This window comes from Staurois parvus, unplaced genomic scaffold (genome assembly GCF_062004578.1).
Source record: "Staurois parvus isolate SC_StPar_1 unplaced genomic scaffold, SC_StPar_1.0 ptg000303l, whole genome shotgun sequence".
Taxonomy (NCBI): Eukaryota; Metazoa; Chordata; class Amphibia; order Anura; family Ranidae; genus Staurois; species Staurois parvus.
The window spans coordinates 10149600-10164287 of record NW_028318099.1 but is presented as its reverse complement, the minus strand read 5'-3'; the positions used below and the strand labels follow the sequence as shown (position 1 = coordinate 10164287).

Genomic DNA, 14688 nt, shown 5'->3' with positions numbered 1-14688 from the left:
CCATTCCTCCCACTGTCACCAATGATGGGGCACCATTCCTCCCACTGTCACCAATGATGGGGAACTATTTCTCCCACTGTCACCAATGATGGGGCACCATTCCTCCCACTGTCACCAATGATGGGGCACCATTCCTCCCACTGTCACCAATGATGGGGAACTGTTTCTCCCACTGTCACCAATGATGGGGCACTATTTCTCCCACTGTCACCAATGATGCGGCACCATTCCTCCCACTGTCACCAATGATGGGGCACTATTTCTCCCACTGTCACCAATGATGGGGCACTATTCCTCCCACTAATACCAATTATGGGGCATTATTACTCCTACTAATACCAATGATAGCACACTATTCCTCCCACTAATACCAATGATGGGTCATTGTTCCTCCCACTAATACCAATGACTGCACACTATTCCTCCTGTTCCCCACCTTCCACTGACTACAAGCACTATGTCATTTTTTTTACTCCTACTGACGTGGGAAGTTTTCTACTCCCATTGGCCACTCCGGCCCTCCTAAAGTCTGAAGAACAGTAAACTGACCCCTTGTTTAGAAAGTTTGGAGACCCCTGCTCTAGCTCAAATTAGAAAATTAAAGCTAACATCTAATTGGTCATGGCGGTAAACACCAGCGCATTTCCTGACATTTTTTGACTAATAAAAGACATTACCATAAAAAATGTATTTGAAAGCAATGAATATATTAGTCCCTTACAAAATCTGTTTACAGCTGGAAGGCCTCTTCATGATGTTACCACGCTGCAAATGTTGCAAGATGCCTGATGGAGGAACCTCTGGGAATGGAGGAGCACCTGAAAATGAAGAGTGAGAAGATATGATTAAAGCAGACCTGTGGTCAAAATGTAAAGTCATATTCATTCCCACTTTAGTTTTCAATTATTTTTAGCCTACTCCTATTAATCTGAATGATCTGGACATTTATAAACTTACTTTGTGAAGATACCCACACATTACCTTCCTTGAATTCTGTGACATGTATTCACTATGTCCTGTGAGTAGGCATTGCTGTGTCACACATTTCACAGAACCTGGCTTCTGAACCAAAGAGGTGCTGAGAGGAGGAGTTTCAGGAGGTCTATTCAGTACAGGAATCACTACTTGCAGGCAACAAGGTGTCATGGGATATGTAGTCCTTAGAAAATGAATGTAGACAGCGGAGGAGATGTTGCAAAGCATGCAGGGAATCCAGGAAGTTGTGGAAAGAGATGGTGAGCAGACAGGGAGAACTCACAACATGAAAGCGGATTTTTTTACAAAACTTATATTGGATTGTCAAAAGCAACTGTCGTTTGTATTACTATTACAATGGTGATGTTATAAAATGAAAATGTATGCTGAGATAGGTTAACCATCTCTGTAATAAACATAGCATTTTCTAAGGTACATGAATTTAAATTACCTTTTTATTTAAAACTAATAACTCTTCAACCACTAGGTAACTGTTTGTGGGATTCATATCGACCCTTAGTAAATTGAAATACATTTTCATACAGTGCCCCAGGGGGGGTCACTAAAAAAGTAAAACATGTTTTCCTTTAAAGTGAATTTTAACTTTGCAAAAGGAATTTTCATGTATCCTAGTAAATAAGGTGAAACAAAGTAAACATTAACCTGGAAAGAACGCTCAATCATAATAAAATGAACGTGCACATAAAATGAAAAAAAAAGAAAAAAAAAAGATCTTTGTTTACAAATGACTGAGGATAGAATAGAAGTCAGAAAATTGTCACCTCATTTACTAACCTAAGTGAATTTCCACTTTGATGAGTGAGTTTTCACTTAGTTTAGTGAATGAGGTGAAGTTGTTCAAAAATCCATTTTTTTTCCTTGCATATGATTGGATATTTTGACTTTTCACTTAGTTCACCTCATTCACCTAGTAAAGTAAAATTTCACTCTGCAAAGTAAAAATGTATTTTGCATATGATCTAGTAAATCAGTTCCATTGGGTATGAGAAGAGGTGTTGTTGGGGAAACCCATCTTGGTGCACTAGTGAGTTTGAATGCTGGGTGGTGTCCAATGTCCAAAAATATAATATGACTCTATCAAAGCAGGAGTAAAGTTTGCTTAAAAAAAAAAAAAATATATATATATATATATACACACACACATACATATATATATTTGGTCTCCTGCGGGTTAATGTAATAATGTGCTAGTATGCAGCGCATACTAACACATTATGACTCGTTATGACAAGCCTGCAAAACGGATACCTCCAACAGCGTGCCAGGGCTTCCATCTTTACCTGATCTATCTTCCGGGCTCCAGCTGTTTGATTGGCTGAGCCGCCATGAAGTCACTCTCACATATGCGCACAGGAGTAATGATAGTGGCACAGTGCTCTGAATGGGCAGCAAACTCAGTGTGCCATCCATTCAGAGCTCAGTATGCATGCCCCAATGACATCAGCGGCTGCTACAAATGGAAATATCTCCCAAACGGGGCACATTTAGGAGACATTCACTGTATCTACAGGTAAGGCTTATCTAGGTACATGTAAAAAAGCAGACTTTACTACTGCTTTAAATTTGGCCCCATTGAGCAGTGGGCATTCTGAAGACAATGATTTTCTGGGGTGAGTATATTAAATGCTAAAACCATGGGTAGAGGGGAGGTGGATAATGAAGCATAAGTGAGCTAAAAGTACACCTATCCTTTAATCACCTTCATTATGCAAAAATGCTAATCTGTGGGACTGAATTACATGCAAGCAAACAGCCTCTGCTTGTGATTTCACTGCAGTTCCTTGGACTGCTTGTTTTAGCAACCCTTATACATATCATATTGGTGTGCATGGGTGTTCTCTTGTAAATGGAGTCCTGGCAGCATCATGAACAATTACGTCTCATGTAGGATGTAACCAGGGGTGGACTGACAGCTTATGGGTCCCCGGGCAATAGGGGATCATGGGGCCCTTGTTTCCTTGCCCAAACTCAAAAAAGGCTATGAAAAAGGTACCAGGGGCATCTCATGGGGCCTCTACTGACCTCGGGCCCTCGGGCAGTGCCCGAGTTTCCAAATGGTCAGTCCGCCCCTGGATGTAACTGAACACTTTATTCTCAATTTTTAGAGTACATACAAGTACAGAGTACAAGGGAGAAATTATGTAACAGACTGAAAGTGCAGCAGAAAGTCCCAACCCAGTCTACTAGCTGAGCTGGAAAAACAAAGATTCCCACATTATGGTTTTAGCTTCTTAAAGAAGTCAAGTGATTCAGTGAGTCACATACATTTATTTAATTGATGCATTTTCATCTTTTTCATAGACTTTACCTTTGATGAAGCAGGGAAAAGACCAAAGGTGATGTACAAAGTTAGGTAACCACAGCAACCAGATATATGGTAGCCATATCAGTGAAACCTAATCTCTGAGTATTATACAGCACTGCACTTTGAACATTACTGTTTGCACTTTCAAACTGGTGATATAGCACAATAATAGTTCAATAAAAATATATATGTAGATGCACTTACTTTGAGTTACATTGTTCTAATTTGAAAAGGCTATATTTTTGCATTCATTGTTTTCAATATTTTATGCCACTTCCAGTAGACAGGTGAAATAGCATAGCTTTTGTTGAACCATAAAAAAATAAAGGGGTGATAAAATAAAATAAAAGCCACGTGACCAAAAAGGTTAAATGGGAAGTAAATTATAATTTCATACACAGCTGCAAAGGTGAGTCATATTAAAGTGGCAGTTAAGTGCACCAGTTACTAATTTACCTGTCAAAAGCTTTGTTATTCTGTATCACCTAACAGTCTTGTAATTTAAATTCCTGTATACTGGTTGCAGCTTCCCATTCCTTCTCCGCACATCCAGCTTCCTCATTGGAGTGATAAGTAGCACAGTGACTCCATGACGTGCCAGAAATTACAGAAATAATTTTGAATGTTTTGAATGGATTGCTATCACAGACACTTTTTTCCTCCATTATTTACACATACGATAGCATTTATGGTCAAATTGGTGAAGGTAATAATAACTACCATCATAGCTATCACCATGATTGTTGTAAGTACACCTCATGTACCTTATTTTACAGATATCAACACTTACCTAAAGTTATCATCTCATAAAGAAGAATTCCAAAGGACCATCTAAATGAACAAAAAGGAATTAACAGAACAATCATCAGATCACACGTATCAGTACAAAACTAAATGAATACACAAATAATAAAACAGTTTTTAAAGCAATAAATGAAATGATATAAATAACTGACTTTTAACAAAAATGTATCACTTTATACAGTAGTTTCTATGTAACTAAAGTTCAAAACACAGCTTCAGATTCAACATTTTAAAATCTCTATCTCATCCTGCTTGAGATAGAGGGGCACTCAATCACTGCAAGTTACTGACAGTACTACTACTAACAGAAAATATAATGGTAGTAAATTTTAATTAAGACTCCCTTAGAGCCCATTCACACTTGTTTGTTGTGGCAAAGCTCATTATGCTCTATGTGCTGTGTTCATTGTGAATGGCACCCCAACCCACTGTACAGTACAATGCAATGTACAACGCACAGTGGCTCATCACAGGACACGTACAATGCATTGTGGTGCGCTGCATTTCAAAAAAAGGTCCATATGTGTTTTTTCATCCATTGGCAGCCAATTCATAATTAAATGGGCTGACCTAAATTAACCTCCCTAGCGGTATTCCCGAGTGAAGCTCGGGGTAAAGTTTCAGTGCCAAAAGCGGTAACCCCAAGCTACACTCGGGATTACCATGCAGCGTTGCATAGGGAGTCCCTGCAGCACTTACCTTGTCCTTCGCTCCTGCGATGCGTCCCCTGCAGTGTCCCCGGCCATCTCCTCCGGCCGATGCCGGCATCCGGCTTCCGTGTTCCGGTCCCTGTGACGTCGGGACATACGGGCGCCGGAACCGGCGGTAAATTTGAATTTTTTTTAAAAATGGCATTTTTTTAAAAATGATTATTACATAGTAAAACATTGCTGTTTCAAAACATTTCACATACATTTTGTCCCTACTGCTTTGTCCTGTCCCCTGCCTGCATTTTGACTGTTCTTTCTGCCTGAAAACTTAGAAAAGTCCATGGCGTCCAAAAAGCGTCCCTTTATTTCAAAAGCGGTTTTAGACCGGCTAGAGAACAGCGATAGTAAATCAGAACCACTTACAGAATTGAGTGATAATGATTTGTGGGGAAATTCCTCATCAGACACTGAAAACGATTCTGCGACTTTGCTCAGTGATGTGCGAACTTGGCGCTATATTTCAAATTTCAGTGTTTTTGGTTTGATTATATTATTTAATTAAATTTATTATATTATTATTTTTTATGATTATTTCTTAAATTATAATTTATGATTTTGCGTTTCAGGTTTTATCATATCCGGAATGTTTACTAGACTCTTGTTCAGACAGATTTCAGTGAGTTATTCCTAAATTACAGGCCTACAATAAAAAAAATACATATTTCCATGCAAAAAAATGGTACCGCTTTCAGCACCAAAAATCTGAAATAATCATACCGCTAGGGAGGTTAACGCACATTAGAGGAATTTAATTTATTCTCTCTTGAGAAGAGGAGATTAAGGGGTTACATGATCAACTTTATATGATCAACAATCACTTTAATGTCATCAAAGAGGACAAGGGGGCAGTCTTTTGTCAGGAGGAAAAGAGATTTAATCTCCAAATATGGAAAGGTTTTTTTCACAGTAAGAGCTGTGAAAACGTGGAATAGACTCCCTCAAGAGTTGGTTCTGGCCAGCTTAATAGATTGCTTTAAAAAGGCCTGGAATCTTTCCTAAATGCACATAATGTAACTGGATACTAATATTTATAGGTAAAGTTGATCCAGGGAATACCCGATTAACTCTTGGGGGATCAGGAAGGAATTTTTTTCTCTGCTGGAACAAATTGGATCATGCTTTACTGGGGTTTTTTTTTTTGCCTTCCTCTAGACCAACTCTGGGTATAGGATTGTGTATATAGGATTGTGTATTTGTTTTCCATTTCTGTTGGTTGAACTGGGCTGTTGGTTGAATGGGCTTGTGTCTTTTTTTGACCAGACTAACTATGTAACTATATAACACATGCCATAACGTGTTTTAAGGCACCACAATTAATCGCTTTAGTGTGCATAGGAACTGATTTTTATGAGTACAAAGCAGAAAATGTGGTCTCATAGTCAATCACCAGTTGGTGCCATGGACTCACTTTTCCACCCCATGAGATGCTATTTTACAGCGCAAAGAATCCAAAATGGAACTTAAAAGTTCCCAATACACCAAAAACATCCAGCATAACATAAGAACATAGTAAACATATGCTTTACATTTACTAAGACACATATGCAAAAGAAGAGTCAATAGAATCCTACATATGTAACCACTTGTCATAGAATATTATAGGCAATGCCAGTTTACATAAGTCTATTTGTAGCATAGTAAAGCTAGTAAAGCTTTGTCCACTGAGGCTATTTATGTGGAGAGCTTGGTGTGGAAAGATTTATGTGGAAAGATTGGTAATATATAAAAAGCAATATCTCGAGGCGCATGCGCAGCTGACTACGGGGATGGACGCTCACTGAAGAGAACTCCGTCCACCCGCCAGCGTGACATCGGCACACTACGGCCCCAGAGAAAATCAATAAGCTCATTAGAGCCATTAACCCCTTGCCATCCAAAAGGGCTATGAAACGCAGGAGGAAAATGCCGGGTCATCCCGGAAAAATGACTAGCTTCTTCCCGGCACTCGGGCCCTGCAGCCAAGATGGCACTGGCCCCCTGCAGAACGGCCTGTCTGCCCAGCAACAGCAGCAAGGGGAGACCACAGACCACCAGGCAGCATACCATCCGGACCCCAGGCTGAAAGGATCGCTATACCCAGGGGATCCTGGTGAGTCCTCTCCCCCTGTCTCCCACATCCAGCAGCCCGGCAAAATCCAGGCCCAGACTGGACACAGGATCACCCCCTGACAGACAACAACCTTCTCTTTCAACTACTATCCTATCTGCAAATGCTCCATCTATAATCGAATCCTATCCTGCTTCTGACCAACCTATCACGGAGATTTCCATTAAGAACATGCTCCTTTCTCTGCTACACATGCTCCAGATACTGCTCCAGATACTGCAACACATGCTACTTGCTTTGTTTGCAAGTCTTTTTTACCCCTGTTTTTACCCTTGTTCATACCCCAAGCTACCAGTCATCAGTCGCTAGAACGGCCCCTCTCAACAACCCCCTCAACACAATTGAACACCCAATCCACAAAAATAACAAACCCATGCTCACAAAGCTGCAAACCTGCCGGTCCATCACCTCCGCCATGCGGAAAACCACTTCTCTCCATTGCATCTGAATCACCACAGCTACGGAATTCAAACCATCTACAATCAACAAAATGATTACTATATCTTCGCTAAATGTCCGAGGTCTCAACTCCCCCTTCAAAAGGTCCCTGCTCTCGAGAGAAGTCTGCTCCATTCAACCTGACATCGTATTCCCACAAGAGACCCATTTCGCCTCATCCAAAATCCCTAAATTCAATATTCCTCAGTTCTCCACAGTATATATGGCAACGAATCCTAAAAAGAAAAATGGCGTCATTACAGCCATAAGAGACTCCCTGCAATTCCAATTTATTTCGGCAACAGCGGAATCACAAGGTTGCTACCACATATTGATCTGCAAAATCAATGATACTACATATACATTGGTGAACGTCTATGGTCCTAACACCAATCAACTCCAATTCTTCAACAAACTTAACTCCACCATAAATCAACACAGAAAAGGCAGACTACTCATCGGCGGAGACTTTAACACTATCGGGAACCCTCTTCTCGACAAATCATCCAAAACAAGATCTTCAAAACAATCCTTCAACCAATTTCTTCATTCCAACGATCTCTATGACATCTGGAGATGCCAACACAGTACAGAAAAGGACTATACCTACTATTCTCCATCCCACTCATCCTACTCTAGAATTGACTTCTTCATCACCGATAAATGGACTCTACAACACGTCACCTCCTCCAAGATTGGTACCATTACTTGGTCAGACCATGCTCCGATCACAATCTCTCTTGACAGCTAACATTCGCCGATACCCCGTTTATGGCGATTGAACGCAATCTTGCTGAAGAACCAAGACTACAAGCAACAAATAATAGATGCACACAGAACATTCTTTGAATTTAATGATACTCCTGATATATCCATAACCACTCTGTGGTCAACTTATAAAGCATACATGAGAGGTATTCTGATACAACTAAACGCTTGCGTCAACAAAAACAGAACCCAACAAATAGATAATCTCCTAACCTCAATCAAAACAAATGAGGAAAGAAACAAAAAATCCCAAGACCCAACAATCTCTGCATTCCTGACAGCAGATAAAAATAAATTAAGATCCCTTCTACTCCACAAATATGATCTAAATCTCCAAAAAATTAAAGCCAAATTCTACCCACTAGGTAACAAAGCCAGCTCTTTGCTAGCCAAATCGGTAAAACAAAAATGGCTGAAATCCAAAATAGCCTCAATTAAACACCCATCTACGAATACCCTAAATACAAACCCACAAGACATAGCGAACGCCTTTGCAGTATACTACCAAAATCTATACAACCTTAAAAACGACCCTGACACCATTCAACCAACAATCACATCCATACAACAATTTTTCCAAACAACCAATCTCCCTCAACTATCCTCAGACCAACTTGACACCATTTCTTCCCCAATATCACCCAAAGAAATAGAAACGACCTTTAAAACACTCCCAATTAACAAATCACCAGGAAACGACGGATACACTAACGAATACTAGAAACACCTTTCCACAGACTTATCACCACGCCTGACCAAACTCTTCAATCATGCTGCCACCACAGGCTCATTCCCCAAAGACATGTTGAAATCCTTCATAACGACTATACCAAAACCTGGCAAAGACCCCCAACTTGTCTAAAACTACAGGCCGATTTTGTTACTCAATACCAACATAAAACTATACGCACAAATCATATCCCGAAGAATTCTCCCCACCCTAATTCACCCAGATCAAGTAGGTTTCATCCCAGGTGGCCAAGCACCCGATGCTACCAGAAGAATTATCTCCCTGCTACACAACTTAGATAGTACTAAGAGCCCCTCCTTGCTCCTATCTCCAGACGCAGAGAAAGCATTTGACTGGATACATTGGCAATTCATGCAACTCACTCTTCAAAAATTTGGCATCACAGGTTGGATGATGAAAGCCATCTTGTCATTATATTCACATCCGCTAGAGTTCTGACAGATGGCACATTATCTGACCCCTTTGACATCTGAAACGGTACAAGACAAGGCTGCCCACTCTCTCCGATAATTTTACACTCTTTATTGAACCCCTAGCTTCCAAACTCAGAGAGGACCGATCATTTACAGGAATCACACATCTTAACATGGAACACAAAATCAGCCTATTTGCGGGCGATATAATATTAATGGTGACCAACCCAAAAAAATCCCTCCAAACGATTCGCTCACACCTATATACCTACTCAACAGTCTCATATTACAAACTTAATGAACCCAAATCTTCCATACTTAACCTTCACATCTCAGCCCAACTCCAAACCCAACTAGCCAAACAATTCCCATTTTTATGGGAAACAAATAGCATTACTCACTTAGGAATCAGACTCACACCAACGACAGACATACACAGCAAATCACAAAATATTGCTTGAAACTATCCCCGAGAACTAAACACTTTACGCACCTCAGAACTCTCCAAAATAGGCCGAGTGGCGACTCTAAAAATGTATATTTTACCCAAAGTCTTATACATATTTTGCACACTCCCCATACCAATCCCTAATTCATTCTTCTCTAATCCTCACAAAGTTCCTATGGAACTCGAAAAAACCGAGATGTTACACCAATCTTTTAATATGACCTACAACTAAAGGAGGAGCAAGACTCCCACACCTCAAGTCTTATTACACAGCTACTCTTTTAGACCAACTATATTTCTGGTGGAATCCATTGAAGGAAAAAATTTGGTCCATAATGGAAACCCTCCCTTTTCAACCACTTAAACCCCAAAATACACTTTTGACCCCACTGACCAACCGAATAAAACCCTAACTAAAACATCCCTGCATTCTAGCCTTCCTACAAGCTTGGCGGGACCTCCTATCCACTAAGTTTAAAGACTTTAAACATATACCTACTCCAACCAATATACTACACCTTCTTATTCTCTCATTAGACCTATCCCAATGGACAAAACAAGGAATAACCAACATAACAGACCTCTATATCAATCAATCTATATACCCTTTCCAAATTCTCTAATCCAAATATAATATACCTACTACTGAAAATTTGACATACCTAAGAATCGCTCATTGTCTACAAACAACTAGTTTACCCCACAACACTATGATACCAATTACAGCCTACATCTTTTTTACCAAACCTCAATACCCAGGTAAAGGTATATCCACCTTCTATACATACCTCATAAACTTACAATTCACTCTACAAACAACCTCCCTAACCAACTGGGAAAAAACTCTATCAGACCAAATAACTTTAAAATGCTGGGAAAATACCTTCAACATTACCTATAAAGCTACCCGATGCAGCTCCCACTGGGAGTCATATCTAAAAATACTCCACCAATGGTACCTGACCCCGGTCAAACTCTCCTTCTACTACTCGAAACAATCTCCTACATGCTGGAGACAATGTGGTGAGCCAGGCTCAACACTACATATTCTGTGGTCATGCAAGTCACTTCGATCCTTCTGGAATACTACTTTTCAATTAATCTCCGAAATAAACAAAATTTTGATAGTCCCGAACCCCTCATTAGCACTCCTACACATCAGAATCGAGAAACTCCCTCCCCATTCCCGAACAATTATTACCCACATACTCTTTGCAGCCAAAATTAATATTACTAGATTATGGAACACAAATAATACCCCCTCAATCACTTCATTAATTATAGACCTTAACACTCAATGCCAAATGGAAAAATTATCCGCAATTAACACTTCTTCCTATCACAAATTCAATAACCAATGGACCCGATGGCTAAATCACCCAAAATGTTCTGTACAACCCTGATGACACTTCATAAGATGAAATTACCTCCCATACCAAGACTGGTATCTCCTCAATTACCCAGTTATATCCCTCCTCCCCCAATCCTACCCTCCCCCACCTCTCCACCAAAACCCCCCTAACACCCCAAACTCCTCACCAAGGTTCATCATATGCACACGAATACCTATTGCTAAACAAGACCAACACCTCATCCGTCCAATGGGCGGAATCACAACAAAAATGCTGAACTATTTTTTGTCTATTGCAATATTGTATGAATGAACCATATCTCTTTTCCCTGTTTTTCCCTGTTTATCTATGAAAAACTTAATAAAAATATTGAAACATAAAAAGCAATATCTCAAACATCAGTAAAAATTGGAAAATAATGCCTCTGTTTTTTTGTTGGAAATATGTAAATTCTTATTCCAAAAAGAGGATATTAAGGTCCAGGAAAACAGAACCTTCAATAAGTAAAGCTGAAATTTAGGCATATATAAAAGGCAGAGATTAATGCAGCGCTATATTCCTTAATACCTAATTAAACCTGAACTTCAGTGAAGAAAAACCTTTACCCCTGCAGTGGGTCCCCTAACCACTGCAAGTGTTAACTGCTCATTTGCCTAGGGCAGTGGTGGGCAACCTTTTTTTTTCAACTGAGCCAAAACTGGCCAAAACCACGATTGAAATTTATTTTGAGAGCCACATTTTTAAAACTGAAAATACATAGGATGGTACACTGTTTTTAGTTTCAATAAGTTTTTATAGTAATTCATCCCCCATAGTAATTCATCCCCCATAGTAATTCATCCCCCATATAGTAATTCATCCCCCATATAGTAATTCATCCCCCATAGTAATTCATCCCCCATAGTAATTCATCCCCCATATAGTAATTAATCCCCCATATAGTAATTCATCCCCCATAGTAATTCATCCCCCATATAGTAATTCATCCCCCATAGTAATTCATCCCCCATAGTAATTCATCCCCCATATAGTAATTCATCCCCCATAGTAATTCATCCCCCATATAGTAATTCATCCCCCATATAGTAATTCATCCCCCATAGTAATTCATCCCCCATATAGTAATTCATCCCCCATATAGTAATTCATCCCCCATAGTAATTCATCCCCCATATAGTAATTCATCCCCCCTATAGTAATTCATCCCCCATATAGTAATTCATCCCCCATATAGTAATTCATCCCCCCTATAGTAATTTATCCCCCATATAGTAATTCATCCCCCCTATAGTAATTCATCCCCCATATAGTAATTCATCCCCCATATAGTAATTCACCCCCCCTATAGTAATTTATCCCCCATATAGTAATTCATCCACCCTATAGTAATTCATCCCCCCTATAGTAATTCATTCCCCATATTAATTCATCCCTCACAGTACTATTCCCCCCCAAGTAGTAAGCCAAGTCCCCCCTGTGTCAATTCACTTACCTTTGCTCCGCACGTTCCTCTCGCCATGTTCCCGCGCCGTTCCGGTCTTCAGGGCGGACTGTGAGAGGAGCCTAGCTCCTCTCACGTTCGTCACGCTGCCCCGCCTACACACATCCTGACAGCCAATCACTGGCTATCAGGATGTGAGTGGCAGCGAGACTGGCCAATCATTGCATTTGAGCGCGCTGCCCTGGCTGTTTTTTTTTGGATCACGCTGCAGAGTCCCTGCCGCCCGAGAGGAGGGAGGGGAGCAGGCGCCCGGCACACAAGAGCCGCATTAAAGCGTGTAAAGAGCCGCATGTGGCTCGCGAGCCGCGGCTTGCCGACCACTGGCCTAGGGGATGATAAATATGGTAATATGGTAAGTCGACATTCTCCACTCAGGATTGTGGGCAGGCTTCCAATGTACAGGATGGCGTCAGCTGTAACCCGAGTCTTTGGGAGATTGGCTGCATGAAGAGGAGGCCTGCCCTAGGCAAAACATGCAATTAATCTTTGCAGTGGGTCCCTCCCCACTGCAATGGTAAATGTTTTTCCCCCTTCAAATTTAAACATAATTTTTTTTTCCCGAATTTCAATTGGTATCAGCCTGTTGCTGCCCTGTACAACAGAGCCAAAACTGTAGCAAGGGAGAAACAGCACAAGAAGACAATCAGTTATGCTTCAGTACCTAAGTGCTAACACAAATTCCTTATATACTGTATATATTCCAGCTGTATATATACTGTAGCTATTTTGCCTGGAATTCAACTTTAAACTATAATGTCTACTCTTTCCTTCCACTACCATATGAAAGAATGTGCACATTTTGTACAGCCATTGCAGTTGAACGTTAGTATAATCCATTAGATACTATGTGGATGGGGTTATATAAATTCTATATAATAATTTAACCAGCAGCAATTAAAATGTAGACCATAAACACCATGTTATTTTACTTCTGAATACATTTGTAAAGTAAATGGTAAACTTCATACAAATTAGTCCTTTTATAATCATGTCTTATATTGTTGAACAGGAAGTTCTACAAGTCTTTAGGCTGTAAAGGTCAGATAGTGTGCTACAAGTCTTACATTCCTTTTAACAAGCTTTATACAATGTTATCTTAGGAGAGATCAATACCTTGCTACCAATATTTACCACAAATATGTTTTTGCTGTTACAAAATAAGAAGATTATTGTGTATGTGGGTGGAAGGCTGATGTGATGGAGGGCCTTGTTTCAAGCACCTTTTTAGGATGGCACACCCCAAAGATGGAGAGAGGGTGTTTCAGGATTGGTATGAGTGCCAAGATAAACAATAATGGGCATAATGAGATATTGTGTGGTTGGCAGAGGCAGGCAGACAGGTGTAAGGTACCAGGTGGCAAGCAGCAAGGTCAGAAAACGGCCAAGATTCGTAAACTAGATAATAACATGCCTAGCAAAACCAAATCTTTAGGTGGGGATGAGGTCTGGAAGGAAGGGCAGAAATCAGCATTGGGTGTGTATGTACGTTTAGTATCAAATGAGAAGGAGAGGTTATACCCAGATATACAAACCAAAGTAAGCAGAAGAGGCTTAGAGAAGTAGGCCATGTTAGAAATAGGTACTGGAGCAAGTTGAAGTTGGTAAACCAGATCAGAAAACAGTATATAGAAAGCTAGGATATGTTGTGTTTGTTTTTTTTAGGCCAGGCTTTCTCAAGCTTTAAGGGGAACTCTTAAAATAACTTTCTGGTCCCAGGGAACACTTTCTAATACACAGCTCACTGTATATTAGAAAGAATGCATTTTACACTGGGGGTCAATGGGAAAAAATACCTCCTTTACAGATAGCCAAAGACTTCATTGGTGTCAGGGGGCACATTTCTGAGAGGCAGAAAATGCTAATTGCTTAAAGAATCCCTAGCAACCTCTGGAGGAGCCCTGTTGAGAAAACAGGTTAAATGCTGTCAACCAAAGAAAAGTGTTTTATTCATTCTAGCTGCTCTTTTATGCACTTATCTAACAAGCACTTTTCCTCAACGATACAAGGTCCATCACATCATACCAAGTGCTATATAGTGATCTTGTGAAGTAAATTATTCCTGTCTTACATTGGTACTGTTGCGTTAAATGGCCTT

General features: G+C 40.2%; 1 protein-coding gene across 1 annotated transcript in view; it reads right to left on the bottom strand.

Moving 5' to 3' along the window:
- The window catches only part of STYK1 (STY kinase 1), an 81276-nt gene that overhangs the window by 4824 nt on the left and 61764 nt on the right, over window positions 1-14688 (bottom strand). Inside the window, exons 8-9 of the mRNA XM_089683223.1 lie at window positions 4092-4132; window positions 722-818 (exon numbers count right to left, since the gene is read on the bottom strand). Coding sequence (XP_089539349.1) covers window positions 722-818; window positions 4092-4132 — 138 coding nt within the window. The remainder of the gene's footprint in view (window positions 1-721; window positions 819-4091; window positions 4133-14688) is intronic.